The sequence below is a fragment of the Cibotium barometz genome, chromosome 32, assembly GCF_041138505.1.
Source record: "Cibotium barometz isolate CiBa-2024 chromosome 32, ASM4113850v1, whole genome shotgun sequence".
Lineage (NCBI taxonomy): Eukaryota > Viridiplantae > Streptophyta > Polypodiopsida > Cyatheales > Cibotiaceae > Cibotium > Cibotium barometz.
The window spans coordinates 33,211,669-33,238,727 of NC_141077.1; the positions used below are offsets into that span (position 1 = coordinate 33,211,669).

The following is a 27,059-nucleotide window of genomic DNA, read 5'->3' on the forward strand; positions in this document are numbered from 1 at the left end:
TCCAAGGCATCAAGTAATATATGAAAAGATTAAGGAGATTAAGAGGAAGGAGAGTATGCATTGGGCTCAATGAAATCTCCAAAAAAATCCCTAATCTTGATGATCTCCCAAAAATACCATTCTTATTAAAAACCCTAATTTCTTTCTCATTATTGTGCACTAAGGGTATGGATTAGTAAAGATAAGCCATATTCACTAGTCTAATTCCCTGGATCCCCAATAGTATGAGTGAAAACCCTAATTTCCCAAGACACCCTAATTTACAAGAAGAGGCCAAGAATCATGCAATCCCATGCCTTTGCATCAACTAATCACATGTATGGGTTTAGAAAACCTTTGAGAAGATGAATCTTGAAGCAAATTCTCAAAAAATGTGAAGTGAAACCCTAATTCTTCATGGAAATCCCTAATGTCAATAAACTTGAAAGATTGAACGTATCTTTTTGCAAAGTTTACACATTGGAGAGCACTTGAGTAGCCAACTTGATTTCTATCCTCTCAAAACCTCATGAAATTTGTGTAGCCGTGGACAACCTATTGCTGACAGGCGGGGATTTGCATACAAAAACACCACAAGAAAAGAGCTCAAATTGAAGCTTTTTCTTCCCCCATTCAAGGTCTTAGGGTTTAGTAAGCCTTAAGCTAATGGTGCCCCAAATTTACTCAAATTTTGTACAGAGCCCAAATTTAAATTTTGTACAGAGCCCAAAATTTTGGCCAAAATCTACCAAAATGGACTCAATCCTGGGCCTCCATCATCACTCTCCCATGGCAAGAAAAATTTTTCGCATAGTGAGAAATTAAGAAAAATCAAGAAAGTGCTAGAAATGGATCAAAGACAAGGTGCTCTAATACGTCCAATGGAAGAAGGGAGACAAGAGAAGAATTGTTAACATGGAATCGGGAATATGAGACGTCGTTTACATGGATTCTAAGCATGGGCGAAGGTCACCATGAAAGCTTGCATGAGCAAGGCTTGATTGATATTGAATAAAAATCATAAAAGTGATTATCTACATCTTGGCCTTATAATTGACTTATATACCTCTAGCTCTTTTTCACACCTATTAATACCTTGGCTTCCACATTAGGCCATGCTGAAGGCCCATAGTCCTTTAGGTTTTTATTACAAGGCTTCTCCCTTGGTCTATTGTTTTTAAAGGTCATTTTGTGCTATTGTTATTATAGTATTCTCAAATATCTCATTTTAGTGACCTATAAAGAATTGCTAAAAATATATTTCAATGCAGTACGTATAATAAATTATTGTATTCAAATATACCAACTTACATCAAATTGACTTCTCATCTCCTACCATGGTTTGGTGTGTTGTTGGATCTATACATAAAGGAAAATTTTGGTTCACCCATAATTAGGTATAAAGCTATGAATTGTATTATACATGGAAATGGATTATTTGAATATTTTGAATACGATCATTTTGTTCCTTCATATGTAGAAAAATAACTTATTTTGCAATTGAAAAGAACTAGAAAAAAAATCACCTTTATAGAAGATTATTCCCCCGTAATCAAAATTTTCTTCAAGTTTATGAGAAGGAACCTCTCTGCCCTATTATCTTATATATTCCTATGTAAAACCCTTGAGAGCCATATTTAATCAATACATATGCAATAATGATTTTCAAAGATGCCTATTATTGCATGACAAGGATGCAATTCTTAACTTTTATTGGTAGAGATTGGATTTTATCTAATAGTGTTTAATTATATGAATATTTTATTAATGTACATTGGTAAAATGAATGATTAGTTCTCATCACACTTATAGGGATTTTGTGAGTTCTTGGAAACATATAACAAAAACTTAATGGTGCTTGGTTAAGAAGAATACTAACGCTTTCTCTTATTTCTTTTATAAATTTCATAGTAGCCCTTCAAAAAACACAATTAAAGGCTATCATGGCTTATTACCCTCACCTTATGCATGCATGCCACACACACACACATGCATGCATGCAAACATGCAAATACATATTGGCTTCTGAAGTTCATTAAACAAATCAAATAAAGTTTTGTATTACTCATAATATTGTGATTCACCCATTGTACTTTGGTAATTAGATATGAGCTATTGCCTTACTACCAAGAAACCACCAAAGCTCTATGATAGATCATATAGAATAGAATATCTATATGTTTATAAAAATATGTATGTGTGTGCATTATAGATCATATAGAATAGCATATCTATAGAGTACACTATAGATCATATAGAATAGCATATCTATAGAGTACATATATAAGAATGTGTGTGTGTGCACTATAGGTCATATAGAATAGAATATCTATAGAGTACATATATTACATAATTAAAAATTGAGCGAATATAATAGATACCATTCACTTTTGTCTCAAATATCGAAATTAAGAACAAGATAATGCATTACTTAGGTGTTACTTTATTTAGTCCTTGTTTTATTTACAGGATATAAATAGCCCCTACATGGGATTTTCCCCTTTAACACTAGAAAAACTAAAAAATTTTCATTTGTTTTGAATGGGTGTCTCCATGCACTGGCATGCTCACACCACTATGGAAATTCTAGCCATCATCTATTCTTATCTTTAGCTTTTTAGCTTTTGAAGTCTTGCTTCATTTTGACAAGACAAGTTCAACCAATAAATTATTCTGAATTGAAGTATGTGTAGGTCATAGGGCCACTTGACAAATCTCATTGGGCATCTCTATATGGCAGTGACCTCTTGTATCATTTCTTTCTTACATCCTTACAAAATGGAGTGCTCGGGAGTTCTTATCGTGCACATAAACATTTCTAAAGAGAACTCGTCCTTTCATCCTTCCTATAAGCTTCTATCTCCTTTAACTTAAGCATCATTACGTTTAATCCTTGCTCTTGGGCTCTCAATTTGTTCACCTCTTTAAGGTGTTGCATCTCTTTTAATTGAGAGTCAAGGCAATTGTAGCTCCTCATGCCATATTTTTTGTAAAATTCTTAATTGCCTTTAAAGTTCCATTTTTAAACAATTGATCCTATCTTGAGTAAACAATAGGACTCCAGGTAAACCTTACTAAAATAAATGATCCTGCTTGTACTCATTTGCTCTCACTTGATGCTCACTTGGAAACTTGCAGGTGTAGTAAGAAAAAGCTAGCCTCATTTAATCTTATAGGGATGCCTACATACAAACGCTCTATGTGAGTGTGATCAACATGTGCTTTAGAAACCCTAAAACATTCACTCTATTTTTTTGCATTCTAAATACACCTAGTTTGTAAAATGTAAGATAATGAAATTACTCCTTTTGTGACAAAGTTAAGGATTATCTCTATTTTTTTTGAAAAACATTAACCTTTATACCAAGATTTTTACTTAACTCCATGAAAACCAAATCCATTTTTTTCATCTCATGTGTTTTTTACCGTATTCCTAGGTGATTGATCCCGTTTGAACAAAATTCATGAAAAATTCCTAGGTGATTGATCCCGTTTGAGCAAAATTGATCCCGTTTGAACAAAATTCATGAAAAATCGAAGGCTTTATTGCTTTCACAGATTGATGGATGAGGTGTTTTGTCCACAACCTTACATTGTTGCTTGGATTTCAAGTAATGACTTTGTGCCTTACAAAACTATAACAAGTATCAGAGGACCTTGATGACATTTCGAAAATGTCATAGCAAGTGAAAAACTTTGCCTACATAGTTTTCTTATGGAAGTTAGATAATCAAATAATATAGAGTAGCTATCCTCATGAATCAACTTCCCATGATTGTGGCCATTTTTCTACATAGGTCCCGAAGAATAGATTGATCTCCTTTGAAACAAGGAAAGCATAGAGGGTGACACCTTCATAGGGATGATGTTGTGTGTGGATTCTAGGGCCTTAGTTTGGCCATGAGTTGTTTCCATGTTATATAAAGATAGAAAGGTTGAAGAATATTTACATGGGGAGTTCACATTTGTACCTTAATATAATCATGTATGCTTTTCTTCTTTTTTGGAAGAAAAGAAATCAACTGTCCATTAATGGTTTACCTACTGTGTTTGGTTGAGCTCAGTTGGAACTTACTTATAAACGTTAGGTGATATATTGATATTAAAAAAGCCATGTGAGCATTAGATGACAAAATCACACTTGCCTACCATGTGACACGGACATGAGTGCTCAAAACAAAGCTTAAGTTAGAGGTGATGAACTTTGAGACATTAGATGTTAGAACACATGGAGATGGAAAGGCTGACAAATGCATGAATGGGTCGGTCACAGTTGTATCTTTATGTAGTAAATTCCCATGTTGTTTTTCTTTATCTTTGGGCAAAGAAAAATCCAAACGCCTATTAATACGGGGTACCTACTCATATTGGTAATGGAGCTCAGTTGGAACTTAGTTATAAATGGCGGTTTGCGCAACTCATTTGGGCACTTGCTGCTTTTATTCAATCCCGCCACCTCCATAACACGTCAATTTTGATCATTTGCATCACATCATATGGGCCGTGCTCCTATGTGTTGTGAGCATCGAGGCATCAAGCAAGGTGCATGGACACCCGAAGAGGACAAGAAGCTCTTAGCCTTCATGCAAGCCAACCATGGCCATGGCAGTTGGCGAACTTTGCCAAAGCTTGCAGGTAACATGAAAATGTTGTATAACGTTTATCCCTTGATATATGCAATCATGAACTGCACTTATACTTGATATGTAATTTTATGTATTTGGCTACGGGATAGGTCTTCAACGGTGTGGCAAGAGTTGCAGGTTGAGATGGAAGAATTATCTGCAGCCGGGCATCAGACGAGGCAACTTCTCCGCCGAAGAAGAGCATGCCATCGTTCAGCTGCAAGCCCTTCTAGGAAACAAGTGGTTTACCCTCCTGATCAATGAATGATTCGCACCTTAGATTATATTTTCTTAGATAATGGTCGTTCGTTTAATAATGGTCGTTCGTTTAATAATGTTCCCGATCTCTGGAGTAATTGACGTTGATCGTTTGATGATTTGTTGCATGTGATGATGAACAGGTGGTCTACGATAGCTGCTCAACTACCCGGACGAACCGACAACGAGATCAAGAACTACTGGCGCTCGCACTTGAAGAAGAGACTGTGGAGCTGCATGGGAATCGACACAGAAGCACGTTTTCGGGGGGTTACTAGTGACGATCAAGCAGTCTATGCGCATGACATTTCCACGGTTCCTGGCATTCCTTCGACTGCACCTGTGCTCTCGAATTACATCACGTCTCAGGCCGGTTACTGTAATGCACAAGCTCCAGCTATATTAACGCCCCAGTGTTTCGATGCACAACGCTACTACCTGAATATTTACAATTTAGACAACCAAGATCAGTCACTGCAAGATTATACAGCTATCCCAGAGCAGCTGCCCTGCAGTGCAATATATTCCTGCAACACAGTTGAGAATTATAGTGCTGAGTTTCTGCGCTTGCCAACTGCAGTACCTGACATGACCTTTCTCAAGGATAGTACTCACTTATTTGTGGGTCAAAGTTCAGAATTTCCTCTCTCCACTTCTTCTCTAATTCTAGCAGCACAGTGTTCCGCTCCCGAACAGGCTTTAGCAAGTTTTCCTTTTTTGTCCTCTGCATTCAACAGTTAGGCCAGGCAACATGATGAATTTAGAACAGCTCTCCCATATACATGGTGTCCATGAAGGGCCTCTCTAAAACTTGTTCTAAGTCGTACATGCTCCATGGCTGATACAGTTTGTGTCCTAAACAATGGAATATATATATATATATGGTTGAATTTTACACTGTCGAGAAACCCCCCCCTCTCTCTCTCTCTCTCTCTCTATATATATATATATATATATATATATATCTTAGCTGTACTGAAATATGTATGGCTTTAGTTTCTCAAAGAGAGCTTATGGTCTTCTCTCTGGGGCGATGAGCTTTTGCGGCTCGATTGAGTCTGACATCATCGAAACATGAGTAAAATCAAGAATGCAATGACTGGCTCAATTTTTACACATCACCTTTGAGAAATTTTATACTATCTTGGCCTGTGCAGTGTAGATTTTAAAAGTGTTATGCCTCCTATATTCTCTTGAATTAATTCATAGAATTGAATATTTTTGATCGAATAACGTTTTAAAGTTCCACTTAGAGAAATTTTGTGGATGTTGCTGAAGCAAAATATATATATATTATTTATTTTTGCTTGAGTGATATATTTTGGTTTAGAAAACCGAGAAGAAAATGAAAGAGAGGAATAAGTGCGTATATATATATATACATTTATGCGCTTATTCCTTCTCTTCTCGGCTTCCCTAACCAAAATATGCGTTTCTATCCTACCCGCAAAGAAATGAAAGGATCTAGAGATCTAGAGAGAAAACCAAGTTTCGCCGTTATGAACGTAGTTGGCAATGCGGCTACATGTTCACGGCTGGGTTGCATTTATATTCACAGTTAACCGTGTTTATAACCACAAAACAAAACAAAATCATAAAAATTTTGGGGTATAATGGTAAATATTAATTATTTTGTTACAAATTTTTTAGAATTAAATTTAAGTACACATCATCAAGATCAAGAATTAAATTTAAGTACACATCATCAAGATCAAGAACAACATTTTTTTATTTTTAAAAAGTTGGGCGTTAGGAAGCGGGCTTAGTACCCATGGGACCCCCCTTATCCCACAAAGCAGGGGCAAGCTTCAATCGGTACACAAGGGTGAGGCATCAATCGGGGTAGCCAGCAGGGTTCGAACCCATGACCTGGGTTTTGACAACGAAACACCTTAACAACTGATCAAGAACAACATTAAGAAGATAAAAATCTCATAATAATTAAGAGCATAAAAAGACATTACATTTAATATCTAAAATACATAAAGTATATTTCTTATAATATATATAATATACACAAAAAGAGGAATCATAGACCGTTATGTGTTCTAAACAAAAAGATAACTATATATCCTAGGGTGCCATGTTCGTCTTCATCCTCATTATCAGTATCATGCTCATTATCATTCTTATTATCATCTTCATCCTATATAAATAGAGAAGGAAACAATATATAGAGAACTATAATTTTGTTGGAGAATATATGTTACTATATTCACCTCCATAGGAGCTTGAACTATTTTTCCCTTTTCAAGAAGCCATTGCCATGTGCTATTGCCATATTTCTCTCATTCTTTCTTTGAAGATAACCATATTCTTCTTTTGTTGTCGAATGATTAGCTTATGCTTTCTAGAAAAAAAAAATCATCCTAAGCAACTTTATGCCTATTAAAAAGATTTTTATTTAAAAAGTCACAATACTTACAAATTTTGCATGAAAGGTGGATTTCCCACTCAAACCTTAGCGTTAGGGCCCCATAACACTACAAAAGAATGAAGTAGTGGCTGGGTAGATTGCAAGCCGTGCAAGGGAGGAGAGAGGAGAAGGAATACAAACACGTGCGCAACCACAGGCCTTTAAACAAATTAATTCCAGAGGTGTGTCATGAAATTTCCCCCAAACCTTACATTTTCTCCCTTCTTACTTCTTCCTATAATTGTAGTGTGCCTTCATCCCCTCCTCCTCAAGGTGCTCTCCTTCTTCTCAAGACCGAATCCTCAAGGCACTCTCCTCCTTCGCAAGACTAGATCCTCAAGGTGCTCTCCGGCTACTCCCTCCTCAAGCTAGGTCCTCACACGAGTAAGGTTTTCCCTCTCCCTCTCCCTCTACCTCCTTTGACTCCTCATCAAGATGCTCTCACAGGTAAGGCTTTCCCTTTCTCTCTCCTTTTGTACTTCACACACATACAACACCTACACACATATACACACACGGGTAAGGTTTTCCCTATCTCTCTCCTTCTTTACTTCACACACATACACATACCTACACACATACACATACCTACACACATCTACACACACTCACACATGCACACAATTACAAATATTCACACATGCACACACCTACACACATTCACACATGTACACACCTACACACAACCCCTTCTTGATGGATCCCCACACATGCTTCTTGATGGATCCACAAGTCCCAATGATGCAAACACACACACCCAGTGTATTAATAACAATAGGGATAGGGCTTGCCTTCATGCTGAAGGTCATATACTCTCATCCTTGAACTAAATGTGTCTCTAGTCTTTTCAATGTATATAGGGTTTGGGTGCCACTAACTTTACTATGTTGACTTAGGTTAAATATTGGTATTTAGGGTTCCAATACCAACCTCTTCAAAAAACCTGCATCAACATTATGCCCCTTGTTACCATTTTTGTTCCTATTTTGTTTTTTCAGTGTAATGCAATGTGGGATACAAATGATTAAGTTTTTTTTTGGTTGCCTCTTCTTCTTCTTTTTGTGTAGCAAGCATTATTGGGTCATCTTGGACACACCCACCATCGTGGGCTTCTTTTCTCCTTTGCTGGCTCTCTAAAAATATATGCTTTCACAACCCTATCTCCTATTTACATTCTTTAACATGGTCCAAACAAGAGTCAAGGCCATATGGCCCATGCGTGTGTCCTACATGCAATAATGCCGGTACTTATGGTGGTGAGTGGGTAGGATTAGACATGCCCCCAAGCACATACACTCACATATGCATACGCTCACATGACACACACACACACCCACTTACATAAATGTCCCCCACTCACATAGAAGCCACACACATACCAACCATTGTGTAAGTGTGGATGCATGCACTTTACCTTGGGTAGCCATCATCTTAGCAATACACTCCCTTAGGATTTTCGTTTGACTTTGGTATTGTTGAGCATGTCAAGGAAAGATGCAAGTGCGGATTTGTAGGTAAGTCTATCCCCAACGAATCAAAACATGAAACACATTTTGAGGTGTTGGGGAAATACAATTTAACATATGACTCAAGTATGTCTTGGCTAGCCCTTGCCTTAACAATACACTCCCTTAGGAGTTGCCATTGGCTTTATTATTTTTGAGCGTGTCAAGGAAAGACTCAAGCACTTGTTTTACCCATTGGTTATGGATGTATGTTAGAGCTAACTATTACCATTATACAATAGGTTGTTATGTCAAAATTACATACGCCCTCTTATACATGCCCTTCACTCATATATTCTCACCCTCACTCACATCCACACTCCCCTATGCATAGAGGCAATTATGGATAGAGGAAATGTATAGCCATACATAGACACCCCCTCACTCATATATACACCCCCTGACTCACATAAACATTCCCCTATGCATAGAGGCAATTATGGATAGAGGAAATGTATACACATACATGCCTTTATACATAAGCCTTTATGCTAGCCATATGCATAGATGCATAGACATCTCTACACATAAGAGGAAATACATAGGCATATAGGCATTTACACATAGAGACCCCTACGTATAAGAGGCAACACATAGGCTTAGAGACCTCTATGCAAAAGAGACAATACATATGCATAGTGCTCTATGCAGAAGAGGCAATACATAGGCATAGAGACAGAGCACATAGCTTTCTTCTCTAAAAGTAGATGCATTATACATAAGAGGCAATGATGAATAGAGGCCTCTATGCAAAAGAACATAAGAGGCAATGATGCATAGAGTCCTCTTATACATAAGATGCAATGATGAATAGAGGCCTCTATGAAAAAGAACATTATTGTGCGGCCATCACCACCTCCTGGCTATGATTTTTTTTCTTTTGTTTTATAATTTTTTGAAAAATTTTGAGACTTTTGCATAGCTAATGTTTTCTTGTTTATTTTTGTCTGTTCTTTGTTTCTAGGTTATCTTTGTTAAAGACTAGAAGAAGGCAAGCAAGTAAGCTTTACTGAAAGAAAGCAAGCTCTCATGGGTAAGCCTTAAACATGCTATATTATCATATGGTGCACCGATGCCATGAGTGTGTTGTGGGAGCATTTATTTGCAATCCTACACTAAATTTAAAAAATTCAAGGCCTAGATGCTATCTCTGCCTTCATTTGAAACCCACTATTAAGGAGAATTTGCTTTTATTTGCAATCTTATTTTTAGTGGTAGCCTTCACCCAAAGGCTAAAATTTGATGCTCATTGTTGCAGCCTTCAAATTTTAGGCCTTCTCTACATGGTGCTTCTTTTGTTCTAGATCCTGAAAACTATATCAAAAATTGTTAATCTCATTTTGGATTAACATACAAGATACTCCAATTGAGGACATTAATAAGTGTCGTGAAACGGCACTATAAAAAGTTGTACATTATGAGATATTGGCCACCCAAGGCCTAGTTAAGTAAGTTTTGGGCGCCCAAGTGTGAGTAAGGGCCAAATGTATGTAAGGCATTTTCTCATAATGAAAAGACACAATCCCCTTTTGTGCTATAGAGAGCTCTTCCTTGTGTCTTGAGAGAGACTTAGAGAGAGAGAGAGAGAGAGAGAGAGAGAGCATTCTAGCATTGTTCCTCTTCTATGCTTGTATGATTCATGCTTGTGTGGGAGAGTGAGAGAGAGTGATTGCCTTATGCGACGGTGTGAGCGACTCTACGGTGATGACAGCATGGAGGTGGAGCTTAACAAGTGAGCTTGGAGGCCTCAAGGGACTCAAGTTTGAAGCATTGGTAAGTGCTCTATGACAGTTGTGATGTATTTCTCATCCTTTAGGTAAATGCATTGAGTTTCCTCTTGGAGGTGTGGCAGCCCATAACATTTTTGGCATGGCTACCATGGAAACACCTTTGTTTCTTCCTTCCTCTTGGAGTTTTAGCTCCCATTGCATAAGATTCATGATTGCCCTTGCATTCTGGTAGTGCATCGTGTAGAAAATGAATGCATAAGATTTGTGTGGAAGTAAGAAATCGTGTGTGAAATTGGTTGTGGTTGTTGTGTATGTATGTGGTGGAGAGGTCTTAGAATAGAGCTTCATTGTTTTTTCTAGTTATATTTGATATTTGCATCATTGAAAGCACCAACGTGAATGATTAAGTTGGTGTTCTGTTTTCTTCTTCTTTTTCAAAAATTCATAAAAATCAAAAACATAAGGAGCCAGACAAGAATATATCCCGTTATAACCTCTAGTTGAATTAATAAAGAAATCCTCCAACTTAGGAGTACAACAATGCTACAATCAAGAGTCATGGACAAGGTAGTGGAAGATCTATAGTTACCCCTTAGATTTGGTAGGAGAGAAGTTACCATAGTAAGAGATGATAAAGAGCACAATAAGGTATATTTACAATGGTTATTTACTAATTTATATGGCTTATAGCTTATCATCCAAGATCTAGTTTAGAAAACTTTTAGTTCAAGGGTGGTGTATGACTTTCTTGCTATCTATCAATATGCCTATATTACGACCCTCATAGATGCACATGGCTACCCATTTTTCCTTCCCTTCAATGTTTATTTATCTATTTTTTCAGCTCACTTTTCGTTAATTCTCTCCATATCTTTCTCAATCCATCAATCTCTCTATTTTCTTCCTTCATTACCCTATTCTTATTTCTACTCTTCTATTTCCAATTGCTTATGTTCCTTGTTCTAAATATCATCACAAATCGTAAACTTGTAGCATTTTTGGAGTTGCAAGCTAGGTTGTTAGTCCATAAGCATGCAATTTTACAAGCACCAAAGCTCCTACATTTTCAAGATTACGAAGCACGTAAGGTAGCTAGTTAGAATATCGACAAGCCGTGACCTCCATAAGCTCATTAGCTTGGAAGTCCAAAATTCGGAAAATCCCTAAGCTTATAATTCAAGAACTTTACAATACAAGAAGCCTACTAGTGAGTTGTTATTCAAAAAGTTTAAAAGATGAGAGTTCAAGCATGCAATTCAAGTAGTTCACTATAAGAGATTAAGTTGATGTGCTGAGGTATATATTAACAACCTATAGTTGAAAAGAATTTCAGAAAAAATCCATGTGGCATTAGTATAATTATTGATAACATTATTGGTAAAATTGTTGGTATGTAACGGTTAGTATGAGCATCCGCCGAGTAGACACACCGACAAAAACCTTGGTATATGTATTGGTATACAAATATGGATATAAATACTAATGCACATTGGTACTTATATATAGAGGTAGGGGAAAAAATAAATAAAGTCCTTGGTATGATGGTTGGTATATGTATACAGACAAACATATCGACACATATACCAACTTTGTAAAAAAAATAAGGGGGCATACTGAGATAGAAAGTGGTTGTCTACTCCATTATGTCCCATTTTTCCCATAGTATCTTTATAGGTACTTAGATGATCATGGCACCAATAAGCAAATGTGTTAACATGGTTATTTAATAGTGAAATTGAACACAATATTTAAGCAAAGACAGAGTACCCACCATTGTGTTAAAAAATTAGGAAGATAGAATGGGATAGTCTACCCCATTATGTCCCATTTCTCCCATAGTACCTCTACATGTACTTAGATGATCCTCATGACACCAATAACTAAATGTGTTAACACAATTGTTTAACTATGAATTTTTTTAACCTTTGGCAGAACATGCATAAGGCAACCATTGGCAAAATAATACAAACAATGTATAATACAAAATAGGTGAAGATTAAAGTCATGGCTTACAATGTGTAGAAAAACAATCATAGTATGTATGGGGCCCTGATGAATGATCATCTTCATCATCCACTCTTGCACCTTAATTACCTCTCATCAGTGGTACCATGGGTTCTATGGAACTCGCTAGTGAAATAGAACAAAATAAAGTAAGATTACTTGCAAACATTACAATGGTTGACTAGTTTTACAATTTAGAGATGCTTATGATTAGATATGTGAGCACATGGGTCCAATTTAGTTCATATCCGTCGACCTCCATCTTGTTAAACAGAGCTGTTTTGTTCCATGAGATTTGTTAAGTTCTACAGACCATGCCAAGTCATAGTCCTCCTAAGTATATCCACGACCTGTCACCTCTTTCTATCATAGTTTTGTGAAAATAAAAACATATGCATATAGTACAAGAGAAGGTTGGCATAGGTATGCTCAGCCACATAGAGATTACATGTAAAGAACAAAGGAAAAATATAAAATAGCTATGCTTACAGCCAGATAAAGATAACACCACGTAAAGAACAAAGTTAAAATATAAAATAGCTATGCTTACAGCCACATAAAGATAACACACAAAGAACAAAGGAACCTCATTAGAATGCAAGTTCATTTTCATCCCACATAGGTGGTTGGTTGATTGATTCGATCTATATTCATACATTCAAATGAGCATTAATTTTTTGTTTGTTGTAATATCTCACTACAAGTTGTTGGCCATCTACATCCCATGCAGAATCCTAAGCTCCATGTGGAGAGATAAGAACTTCATGACATTCTTTTTACATCTACCCATTAATGGGATAAACTTCGTTAACACTTGTATGTACAAAAGTCCACTATACTGCACCCACTTTTTTTAAGCTAATTTTGGTTAAAGCTAACAGAATTCAGCAAAGTAATGGTGATCAATTTATGCATGGATAGAGCTATGCATGCATAAAACTGTGTATGCCTTGTGTATGCATGATGGAGAGTATACACCTCTATGTTTTCTCATTAGAGCATACATAAAGCTATGCAAAGATCTATGCTTCCGCATTAGAAACATGAGCATAAACATAAAATAAATGTAGAACAAAAAAATAAAACAAAAGCATTTGGTTTAGGGTTGGAGCTTACCTCAAGAGCTCGCTAAAGACTGAGGATGCCTTGAAGAGTATTTACATTATGCATAAACTCTATACACAGACTTCAAGCATAGACACTATGGATAGAACCTTATGTGTAAAACTATGCATAGACTCTATCTAATCGCATCTATGCATAAGACTATGTAATAGAGTCTAGGTATTGAGATATGTATAAGACTATGCATAGACTTATGCTCTCTTATGCATAGTCTTACATGTGGAATCTATGCATAAGACTATGTATAGAGTCTAAAATAAATAATGCATAAAATAAATGCTCCCATAGCACCCGGGCATGCATCATAAGAAGATATTGTGTGTTTAAGGTTGCATATGCATGTGAAAAAGAAGAAGACGTGCCTCCTCTTTCATCTTCTTCAAATGCGTGTGAAAAAGAAGGAGAAGAGTGGACAACTTTGCTTGCTTATGGAGAGCTTGTTTACTTCTAAGCGTCGACGGCAATCTAAAAACAATTTGCCAAAATAAACAAAGAAGAAAACATTAATGTTAAGAAAGAAGTTACCAAGAGAGCTTATGCATGCCCTCATGCTCTCTTGTATAAGAGCTCATGATGAGAGCATGCACGCTTATGCAAGATATGAGAGCATACATGCTTCGGTATACTTCCAAGCCTTAAAAAACACTCCCAAGCACCCGAGGGTACGACATAATTATAACCATGATAAGAAAAGGGGATGTAAAAGATGATGTCGTACTCATAGATAGCTTGGTTACTTTGCAATGTGGTGACAAATGTAAGAGAACCTGGAAAATGTGCAAAAAACAAATAGCATATGGCAATTTTTTTTAAAAAAAAAAATAATGTACATATGTAGGGACAAGAACAAGGAGAAAGAGTAGATCCGCCTTATCTACCTTGCAAATCACTTGAGAAGGAGTGAGAAGTTGGCTCATTGTTGGGATGGTGCATGAAAGGACTTACAGTACTTGTGCACAATGCATGAAGTTGTCCTCTTATATATGACCTTGGTTTGAATTTTGAACATGCTAAGTTGGTTAAAGTTCAAGGCGCCTATGCGTATCCATCTGAAAAATTTGAGTTGACTGTCGTGTGAACAGTGTTCGCAGAAGGGTGGAGGGGCCATCTGGAGAAATAGAAGAGGAGAGAACAAGAAAGATTGCCGAGTCCGTGTGTAACGGGAAGTGAATGGGTACTTCAAAAAGATGTGGCTAGAGTTTTTGGTACTTTAAAAGATGTGGCTAGAGTTCTTATGGTCAGCATTAGCTTCATGTCGTTCGTGCAGTTACACATAGACAAATGTGCTTAAGTTAAGTCATCTTGTAGAGCTGTAAAACCACCCAAAGAAAGAAAGACATCTTAGATAGAAATCTCTGAGTTCAATACTTGCGTCGTGAATCGAGGGGGGTGCCAAGTAAAGCTGAGGGGAGGACCCCTTTACCAGTAAAATCAAGCGTTGTCAACAAGCCTTCACATGGTGAATTTATGACCTTATCGAATCGTTCTCAAACACAAGCGGTTCAAGTAGCGGATTTCATGATCTGCTTTGAAAAGGAAGTCTAGATTTCTGATGTCTTGTAAAGGCATGAAATAAACCTCATTATTATGGGCTACATTACGACTTGTGAGTTGCATAGGAGTTTCGTATGTGGGTTTCTTCATGGCAGGAAGCTAAGTTCGAGAGTAGTTTTGCTTCGTGACAATAAGATGTCATCCGAACTCCAAAGCTAAAGAAACCTGCGTGCCGGTTGAAGCAAGCACTGCCATACCGCTAAGAGTAACCTGCGCAGTGCGTAGCCACAACGAGGTGGTTGAAAGAAGCATTGTTTTCAAACACCGATCATAATACTTTTAAATATTTTATACCTGTATGGATGGAGTCCTCGCAATGAAACCAGTGCAGATTTAGCTATACAAATACCGCTATGATTTATGTTATCGCACACGAAAAGCTGCAATTGAAACTACCTAGTTTTTGTCACCGATAATAATAATAGCCAACGAACTCCGTGTGATTGGCTAACTTTCAGTCAAAATGCACTGATTGGCAAATTTAGGCCATCTGCGTGAATTTCAACGACACCAGAACGGAGTTGTGATTAGATGACAAGGGATGTCTCACGAGTATAGTCAACAGTACAAGTCAGATGAAAGACTTTCTTATGCCAAGGTGAGAACCCTTAATCATTAATCCTCCACAAGAAATATCTAGCACGCGTGGGTATAAACACATGTAAAAGGAATGACAATGTTTCTTCGTATTGTTCCTCTGAGTATTTCCCTCCCCAATAATCATTGAGCTTGTTAAGAAAGATAACTTTTGAAAAAATCAATTTATCAGAAAAAAAATCATCAATTATAGAATCCTAGATCTAAATTTTAAAATCTATTTACATCCATGAAGCATATATACACATGTGATAGGAAGATTGAAACTACCAGCTCTCATAATCAAGCCCAAATTCCTCGACCCACTTCATCATAAAAACCTTTCTCTATAGGTGTGATGTGGATGTGGAGGTGGGTCTTGTGCATAGTCATCTAGAAAGGTTGTGTGATGTGGATAGTCATGTGCATAGTGGGCAAGATGGGTGGTGGTGGTGTGGGGTGCAATAGGTGCTGACGTAGTGGTATTGGGTGTGAAAGAAAGTTATCATAGTGGTGTCAGAGGAATGGTGGTGTGCAGAAGTGAGGGGTGTGGGAGTGGAACCCATAGCACGTGCACTACTTGATCTCGATCATGGTGTATGGTTATACCTAACGTAACATGAACATATAATAAATAATATAACTCAAATTTAGATCCAAATCCTAGTTTATGGGTATATAATTGAAAGCAACATGAACATAGAGGAAATAATACATAAAATATCTCTCTCTCTATTACATATCCTATAATGGCATGCATGAGTCGTCCGTATAGCGGTGGCAGAGCTCAACCAGACATGGAGTCCACACGCTGGAGCGCATGTGTCGAGTGTGTCCATAGGGTTCAGGAGTGAGGCGCCTGGGTCAGCAGAGGATCGTGGTGTGGCCACCATATAAGCCGGAAATGTGCACTACTTGATCTCGATCATGGTGTATGGTTATACCTAACGTAACATGAACATATAATAAATAATATAACTCAAATTTAGATCCAAATCCTAGTTTATGGGTATATTTTTGAAAGCAACATGAACATAGAGGAAATAATACATAAAATATCTCTCTCTGTTACATATCCTATAATGGCATGCATGAGTCGTCCGTATAGCGACGACAGAGCTCAACCAGACATGGAGTCCACACGCTGGAGCGCATGTGTCGAGTGTGTCCGTAGGGTTCAGGAGTGAGGCGCTTGGGTCAGAGGACCGTGGTGTGGACAGGTAGGCCACTATATAAGCCGAAAATGTGGACACTTATCCACATTCCTCTATGGTTGGGTGGTGACCAGAGCTCAGAACCCTCCTTGTCTATGGCAGCGCGACTGAGGTGATGTGATATTGTCAGCTTGGGTGTTACGGTGAGCTTCTTGCTCCTTTGATTGTATGGGACATCAAATGTTCATGAAGGTCATGGTGGTCTTGGCGGGTATGTGTGGGACATCAAGGCTTATACGCATAGGTTAAACCTTTGATTGGTTTACGCTTGTTCCGTAATGATTAAGTGTTTGGACAAGATTGAGTTTGAGACTCACTTATAGCCTTTTGTTGGGAAGAAATCCAATGACACAGATCGGAGAAGCTGTGTGTAGCATAGCCATGATTAACTACTAGTGCTGACATAGTGGTTTGTAGTTTGAGAATGCTATAGAACCATTGGCGAGGAGGAAGACTAGTATAGTTCGATGTTTGTGATATGTAGGGGATGCCCTACAGCATTCAGGGAGTGTAATCTCGCCTATATCCAACATTGGTGTTCATTTTTTAGCACATGTTTGGCTCCTATTGTACAAATTTTAGAAGTATGTAATGACTTTCATATAAATAGAAAAAAGTAAATTCTTATTTTACTTGGGCTATTTAGTTTCGCAAAGTTCATGTCCTTGTAGAGCCTACAAGTTGCAAGGCACAGGGAAATGAGTAGATCATTACTAATATGTGATGAGGTTACTACCTGGTTAAAGTAAGAAGCACTTCACTCTAGACGAGCATGGTTATTTATTGTAATTGGATCCAACATAGTTTTATAAATCATGACTGTGTTTGTTAGAAATAATTCTAAGCCGGAGAGCTTAGGAGAGTATTCTAACATATTTGGCGAGTTTAGGACTGAACATGGTGGTTTAGAAGTAAATCAAGGTTGGAAAATCTAAGCAAGAGAGATTAGAGGCAAATTATATTAGATTTGGCATTAATCCTTAGTGATTACATAAATCTTAATCTTGATGCTAGTATGGAAGGCCTAGTAGTTATCCTGGTCGTTTTGATACTTTGGCATGGTATTATTGTATGTGCGTTCAAACTTTAAAAAAAAAACAATCATCACCTTCCTCGTTAGAAAGGTGTGCTAATCCAAAATGATAAGTCAAGCTTTCTACGAGAAGAAGAGTGAGCGCGCTGATCTAGAGCGATCAGACGAATCTCTTGGGTTAAGAACTGAGATGGAGTGGACCCTTCATGTCTGCTTGACTTTGTGTCAAATGGGGTGATAAATTTATCAAAAGAAAGTAATAGATTCATTTAACCGATATATGTGTTAACTTCCAATCATGAGCTCAAAGTTTATGGAAAGTCACAAACCTTAGGTTCTTATTATTCAAGATAAAGTCCTAAGCTTGTCAATTTGGTGTGGGCAAAATTCCCAAGAGCGTTCAGTATGTATTTTGGGTAGGTGTGGATGTGTTTTCACGTTATGCTCAGGCTAGCAATTTGCCATGAAGTGGATCCACAAAATATTAGGGGAAAGTTTTGAAAGAACTTTTCTGTTTATATTCACACTGAAGCTGAGCCTAAGGCCTCTATCACTACCTAGTGGGACTCATAGTCAGATATTGAACTATAGAGTTCAGATATTGACATAGTTGTTAATTAGATGTTGTTCCTCTTTACTTCGCTATAGGAAAAAAGAATAATCATACACATTTTTGTTTTGTAACATGTTTATGAAGTGCATACAAGGACCCATTAGTTTTTGTTGTCCACTATGGTTGGGCAATATATTGCCACCTATATGGGTAGGTAGTGTATCGCCAATATCATGGGGAGGCAAAAAAGATTTGTTATATGCCAGACTTCATATTGGTATTGAATACAAATTTTAAGTTATGTTATTCATGTCAAAGCAGTCTCAAGTACAGAGATTCTTAGTATGTTTGAACCATTTTCATGGATAAAAAATCTTCTTGAAGGGAAGAGTAAATAGGTTGACAAAGTTTCTTCCAACTAAAAGATGTGAAAACATCTGAGCTCGCTAGCTTAGGCTCTTTAATATAAAAAAAATCTCTACAAACTATATGGCCTAGCCACAAATATAGTGTTGGGTAGAGATAGAAAGTTTGATAGTCATCTTTGAAGGAAAATCTTCACAGGGTAAATATCACTCTAAGTAAGAGTGAAACCAACCATTCTCTATTGTAGATTGATGGTGTCAAACTAGAAACCCAACGAGGTTCTAGAGAATCTACTTGTGCATAGATGAATAATCTAGTGAAGAGGAGTACCTCTCACCTTTGGAATTTATTTTTTGTTGTTCATGACTAGATTTGCTCCATTTACGTTGTTTTATGGAATCTATAAGTCTAGATTGTCTATGGTTGTAGAGCTATGCAAGGACAAGAGTCAACAAGTTGGTAGCATAACATGGTAGTGTAGTCTACAAATATTAGTATGGTTATCTACCAATGGTTGGTAGGTAGTCTACAAACTTGAGTTGTTGGAGAGCTCTCAAGTACACCTAGTTTTTTATGTGAGTGGCATGTGAAAAAAATGTATCACCAAGACAACGTAGTTTATCTTAAAGTTGTAGTTGAGTCCTTGGAGTTACTTCACTTCCACTTGAACCTAGGATAATTCTTAGGTTCAAGTACCGAAACACAAGGTGTACTGTGTATCAAGTGGCAATTGCTAAGTGTGGAAGGATAGATTAGAAAAGGTCCCAAGTGAGAACAACTATATATGCTTATACCAACAACTTTCCCCAGTTGGATTTTTTGGACAAAAACTCTTTAGAAGGCCACGTATCCTGTAACAACATGCATGAGTCGCCCATAGTAGCTCGCGGATAGGACTGGAGTGCATGTGGCAAGTGTATCCAAGGTTCAGGGGTGAGGTGCCCGAGGTTGGAGGACCGTGGGTGGTGGCCAGGTTAGTGTGGGCAAGCAGGCCACTATATAAGCTAGCAATGTGGACACTTATCCACATTCCTCTATGGTTGGGTTGTAACCAGAGCTCAGAGACTTCCTTGTCTATGGCAGTGACTACTATGGTGCTGTGACACTCTCTCTCACTTGTATTATGCTTTACAATTTTTATCAATTGTTAAGTCAGATGATTATTCAGATAATATTTTGGCCATATAAATCTTGTCTATGGCAGTGACTACTATGGTGCTGTGACACTCTCTCTCACTTGTATTATGCTTTACAATTTTTATCAATTGTTAAGTCAGATGATTATTCAGATAATATTTTGGCCATATAAATCTTGGTTGAAGATAAAGTCTATCAAACCTCAAGGTCTAGGAGAGAAAGGAGAGCTAAGAAGCCAAAGGTAGGACAACTTTGATGATATTGCACTTATCCTAGGGACTACTAGATAGAAATTAGAAAAGAAATTTTATAATAAGCCATTGAACCACTGATACCATGTTAGAGTCTACAATATGAGGTGTATATAAGATGGAAATAACAAGAAGTAAAATCTTGACAACACAAAATTTTAAAAATTAAATTGCACAGTAATCAAGATACATATAAATATTATATAGATAAATAACATAGATACAGATAACTATTATATTAGTGGCAAAGCTACACACCTATGTGCTCTTCTAAAGTTTCTTTAAAGGGATATTTGATGGATGATTAAGAATTGCTAGTAGAAGCACTAGGGATTAAACTCACAATGGTGACTGATAGGAGAAAAAGGAGCCTCTAGCTGTGTATCTAATATAGACCTATATTATACGCAAAAGTGGCCCATTACATGACCTCCTAGGTCTGCAACAATCATAGTAGTTTTCACTATCTGTGTTAGTAAATTAGGCCCATAAAAGTTAACTAGTAAATACTCTTGGGGGGTTCACCATAAGTAAACCCTCTATATCAAGGGCGTTCAAGGCCTATTTTAAAAATCCTTTATGTGTGAATTTTTCATGAATAAAATATACCCTTTTCTATTCAACCTGTGAATACCCCCTTTAAATGGTACCCTTATCTATGTAAAAAATGTGTAAAAAAGGGATTTTAAAAATCCCTTCTATTAAACCCACATGCTATGCTTACATATTTATGAGTGACCCCCCCTCCCCCCGAGTAAATACTACACATATTTTATTATGGTTCGTATTTTCCTCCCTCTGTGGTGGTTAATTGGGGACGCCTAATTACCACTATGTTTATAAAATGGCACTTGAGTGATTCCGAATATTCCATGTGTATGACATATGAAATTAGGGATAGTTGGAACTAAGTGTTGGATTTACTTATGTGTTGTCATGTAGCTTCAGCATGTGTTGCTAATGTGAATGTTTTTGAATGGACAACCTCTTTAGGTTGGTAAGGTTGATGAGCTTTGTGCTCATAAGCCAGTATGGCTGGGACTTGATGGAGGTTATTTGGCATGAGTAATTACTAGGAAGGTTTTTCTTTTTTTTGGTATTTGGTCATAGTATCTACTTATGAGATCTTGTATCATTGTTGGCTGCCCACTTTTGTTATACTTGGGCATGGATTTATTGATTTGTTGCACATGATTTAGCCTTGGAGTTAGAGATAAGAGTATATGAATATCTCTAAACAATTAAAAAATTATAAAGCAAATAAATTTGTGATAAAAATGGCATCTTTATGATGATCTCCAAAAGTAGGCCGGCTTTTGCATACAACTGAGTTTAGCAAAATGACCGGGAAGAGTTGTAGACCAGGTCTATTCCCGTAATTTCAGGTACCAACTTGATCATATTTTGGCAAAAAACCAAAGAAGTGAAAGGCTCAAGAACACGTGAAAGGCTCAAGAACACCCATGGACAAAACCTTGAAGGATTATGGGAATTTTCTGAGCCTCTGAATCAAGATTTACATCAAGGTTCTATGGTTTAATATCAGCTTTGATTTTTTTAAGAACCATTTTTTTGGAAGAGAAACTATTCTTCTTTCCAAAACCACCTTTTTGAATTTTAATCCTCTCCATAATCCATCTGTATGAATGGAATCAGCAAATTGAGAAGATTAAATCCCTTTTTTCAAATTTGCTAAGCTCCTTGTATATTCAAAATCCATAATTGAAGGTGGGTATTTGCTCATAAAACAAGTATATTCAACAAATAAGTGCAATGGATTTTTCTTTTCCTCTCTCGGTAGCAACGAAATCTTTTGTGTGGTGAATTTCATTTATACCGGCGAGTATAACGGTGATAATACCGGCATATATACCGGCAACAATACCGTCATATATACCGGTAGATTTACCGGTGCATGTACCGGTACCTATACCGGGGAATATACCGACGCTGCAGCAGCAGAATTTTTTTTTTAGATAGAATGGTGTTGCCTGGCTGTTGCCTAGCTGCCTGCAATGAACAGGACTGAACAGCAGTAAACAGACAGCACCATTCTGTCTAAAATAGAGCACAAAAGACAACCGTGCTCGTTTTTTTATTTTTCGGATAAACAAGAAATTAAATTAAACATTAATACTCAAGAATATTTTGATCATATACCAATGGTTTGAAGGTCGTCTTACATTATGGTAATGCCTCCCAAATTGACGGTCTCTCCTTCTTCTTCAAGCATCTCAAATAAGGCCACAAGGCCATGTTTGTGAGCGTACTTCTCTTCTCGCCTACTTGGTGGGCGATTCATGCCCAACTCCTACACAAACGATTAACAATTACAACTTTTAGAAATCAACATTTAGCCCACATACATACATTTAGATAAACAAAATTGCTACAAATACTTACGAATTCATGATGCATGGTTTCGTAACCACCACTCCCAAGATGAGAAGCCCCTACTGTTTGGAGTCTTGCCCTTGCCGCCTCTCTTTGTTGTTGAAACCTCTCTGGTGTCTCTGTGAGCTCGTGAGCAATGGCTTCCCACTCCCTATCATCTAGCCAAACAGGTTTCTCTTTCCCCTCTCTAAATGCATCCCTCGCCTCTGACCTACGATGCCCCATCAAAATACGAGCTGTATATTGTATCCACTCATTAGAGACGACATTCATAGGGTCAGATGGCTGAAACTCTTGCTTTATCTTTGTATTTATGTAATTTTTCTTCTCCTTATCTTGCTGATCCCATTTAGTCATGACAGACTTGTAAAACTGTATAGTGCACAATTGTCGAATTCGTGTCTTCATTGCCTTCCCCCTGCACTATTCATTATTGGTGCCCATCCCTAATTGTGTATATCTTGCTGTTGTCATGGTCATGTGTACCCCAGGGAGTGGAAGGTGAACCTATGGGTGTGCTATCAACAGATGAGAGCGAAGGACGACGCTCACATGGTGGTGGTGTCACAGCATCTGTGGCACTACCACCACAACAACCTCCCCCTGAAGACCTACTACGTGAGCGATGTCTATGTGAAGAGGTGGTAGATCGAGCTGTAAGAGGAGTGGAAGGCTGTGTGGTATGAGGTGTGGGAGCTGCTGTCGTACCTATGGGTGTGGGAACTGGCGTCGTGAAGCCAAATGGTGAGGCAGATGTCCCTGCTCCAGAACCCCAATAACTCTGAGCCATGGCTCTCTGCTCTCGAGTCATGGACGAAAGAAAACCATATAACTGCTGGGAACTCATGCCCTGCGGTGTAGGGTTAAATGAGAAATCAGGACTGTAGTCGAGCGGCGGTGAGTCACCCATGGCTTGTTGGACAAAAAACCATATGACAAACTTGTGCGAAATGAAAATTACACGGTAAACAATGAAAGAACCATATGACAAACATTAACAATGATAAACAACAATGGTAAAACCATATCAATTTGCACCTGCACTAGTGATTATGACAGTAAACATTAACAATGGTAAACAATGAAAGGACCATATGACAAACATTAACTTTCCTAAACAACAATGGTAAACCATATCACTTTGCACCTTCAATGTCATAAAATCATTACAAATATGTCATAACTATTTGCATAATCATTAAGATACATCATTTTAAAAATCATTATCTATTCTATCATCCTCATTAAGATCAGTAGCCCCAAAGAGATCTATGTCTATGTACATTTCAGCATCATTAGGACCTCAATGGAAGGCTTCTTGGGCCCTTTTATTTGGCAGTTTAAGGGAGTCAAACCTTTTCTCTTAAGAAGAAACGTTTTCTAATTAGAAGCTTCAAAACGGCTACTTTATTCGAATTTGAATTTTGGGGGAAAAATGGAATTTAAAATCTAGCGGATAAAACCATATCATGTAACATATCTATGGAAAGCTCTTGATGCGTAGATCACGGATCTGTAATCTCCGCTCAAATCGGAGCTTGTATGTAGAAGTTATGGAGGTCCGAAAATTGTAAAATTGCCCCCTCCCCTTTTGGGGAAAAAAGTGCACCCTTTGACCACTCTTATACCTCTCTTAAAAACCCAACATTTCAGTCCACATGGCAATCCCCCATTTGGCTATTCCTTAATCACCTTGATTAGGCTTGGGCAAATTAAAGGGCCCAAGAAGACCCCATTCACTTCCTAATGCCTCATCATTAAAAGTCCCTTGATGAAGGATGTCCTCATCATCTATGTCTTCTTCCTCAACATGTTTTCCAGCTTCATTGGTTTGCACCTCTTCATTTGGATCTTGCTCTAGTTTCTCCTCTTCATTTGCTTGCTCCTCTTCATTGTTGATATCGGCTTGTCCACCCTGTGAATCCACATCACCCTGTTGTAGCTCAAATTCTTCAAAAATTTGCTTACTGCGGGGGGCGACTTGAACCACAAATAGCCAGCGTGGATCTTTTGGATTCGCTTTAAAGACAACATGCTCACAATGCTCTGGGCGCACAAAAGTATCTTGGTGATCGGTCCATACTTTTGTGGAGTCCACTTGGATGAGGCCACTCTTGTCTCTACGTACAGTTGCATGTGGCCCATTTGTGATTACCTTGAACCACTTCACATCAAAGATAAACAACTCAAAACTTGTGCAGACAACCTTTAATATGTCTTGAATGGTTCCAAAGTAATCAAGCATTCTAGTAATTGTGTTATCATCACTCGCACTTTCACGACTTTCTTGAACAAACTGTGCTGTGACACCACAATCAAAGGTTGCTCTTCTTTGGTCTATTCGTTCTACTCAAAAATGACGTCCATGTGACCAAAACGCCCCATATTTGTGATACTACAAATAGCACATAAAGATTGTTGATGGACAAACAAAAACTCAGACATGTATAGAAAAAAAAGAGAGACATGTAGAACTTAAACACTTACATGCCAATCGCATCCTTTTGTAAGCTCCTCCTCCTCCTCTGTTATAGTTAAACCAGCACGTTTGGCTTCTAAAATTGTAGCTTCTAGCCATCTACCTGTGGGAAAGTCCGGAAGAGCTTGCATACCTTCTGGATATGGGAGATTTCTTGTAGTGTGATTCCTTTTGAAACTTAAACGATCTTGTACTCGCTGTCGCTTGAGAGCTTCATATGTCTCAATCCACTTCTCCATTACATGAGAGTTCAAGATGCATAATTTGTTGATTTTTTCCCTCAAATTGTTATCCATCTTTCTCTTAATGCCTTGGCCTTGAGGTTCCTCACCAATGACTTGCCTGTTAGACTCTTGAGACCATAGTCGAGGTATCTCTGGATCTGAAGAACTTAAATATTCAGTGATGTAAACAAGGGACTCTTGTATCAGCCACTCTTCTGACATACTACCCTCTGGGCGAGCCATTTGGCGAACAAATCCCTTTAATGTCTTCATAAACCTCTCAAAAAAGAACATCCATCTTGAATGGACTGTTCCAGCAACTGCAACCTCATCTACGACATGAACTAGCAGATGCATCTGGATTGTTAATAAACTTGTAGGGAAAAACTTCTCTACCATGCAGACTGCCTCTATGGAGTTTAAACGCGCTGTCTCCAAAGTGTCTCTCTTTATCTCTTTTGAAGAAATCCAACGCACCAATGTGCTAATCTTATAGATAGTAGCTCTAAAGTCTTCAGTGAGGCAATCTTTTATTGCTATGGGTAGCACAAATTGTAGAAACTTGTGCCAATCATGACTCTTGAGGCCACTAAGATCATCATCCTTTGTAACTGCACTTTTCAAGCAATGCATACAACCTGTAGGAGTCCGAAACTCTAAAATTGTCCTCTTCCTCCATCTTACTAAAAACCCATGGGGCTCTTGGAAGTAGCACCTTTCCATCGGGTCTAGTGCGAGCCCACAACTCTTGCATGCAACCTATCTCTTCCAAATCGTCCCTTTGGCCCTTAGTCTCCTTTTTTCGTGTCATGGTCTTCCACAGAATGTTAGCTACATTCTTGAAAATATGCATCGGGTCAAGCAAATGGTTTATAAGGAGATCACCCCAATAGGGGAGTTGGTGAAAGATAGAGAGCCTCTTCATCCCAGGACATGCCAAGTTGCCACATTCCTCCCATTTGATCTTCCAATCGCTTGCCTTCTCAGTGCACTTGGAGAAGGTCTTCCTGGATTACCATCCCGCAATTCATGATTTTCTGGAAGATACCTAACATGTCCTTGGTAGACATTCTTTTATAATGCTTTTGAGTATCTTGAATCAAGTCGAGGACCACATACAGGACATGCATTGTAACCCGATATAGACAAACCTGAGCATTCTCCATAGCCAGGCCAATCATGCATTGTCCACATGAGAATACCTTGCACAGTTGCAAGTCTTTGGCCACTCTGCTGCTTTGACATGTCCTTCACTTCAATTCCGTTCCACAAGGTGCGTAACTCATCAATAAGTGGTGCCAAATATACATCCATGTTCTTCACCTTGTACTTTCCTGGAACTATTAATGAGAGTAACAAATGACCTTTCTTTATTGCTAACCATGGCGGAAGATTATATTTCACAAGGCAAACAGGCCATGTGCTCCATGAAGAGCTCCTTAAACCAAAAGGGTTTACACCATCCATTGCTAGGCCAAGACGGAGGTTACGAGGATCTTCCCTAAAACCGGCCATTTCTCTTTAATGTGTCTCCATGCGGGTGAGTCAGCAGCAGGCACACGCATCACTTCATCTGTGGATCGAGTTGTGGCATGCCATGTCATCAAGCTTGCTATAGATTTGCACCTGAACATGC

The 27,059-nt window shown here is 38.0% G+C and overlaps 1 protein-coding gene across 1 annotated transcript; it reads left to right on the forward strand.

The window, feature by feature from the left end:
- The first annotated feature begins 4,426 nt into the window (after nt 1-4,426).
- LOC147620108 (transcription factor MYB30-like) lies at nt 4,427-5,701 on the forward strand. The gene is made up of 3 exons (XM_086772696.1): nt 4,427-4,614; nt 4,715-4,844; nt 5,006-5,701. The coding sequence occupies exons 1-3, from the start codon at nt 4,476-4,478 to the stop codon at nt 5,601-5,603; spliced, it is 867 nt and encodes a 288-aa protein (XP_086628822.1). The 5' UTR covers nt 4,427-4,475; the 3' UTR covers nt 5,604-5,701.
- Nucleotides 5,702-27,059: the final 21,358 nt, after the last annotated feature.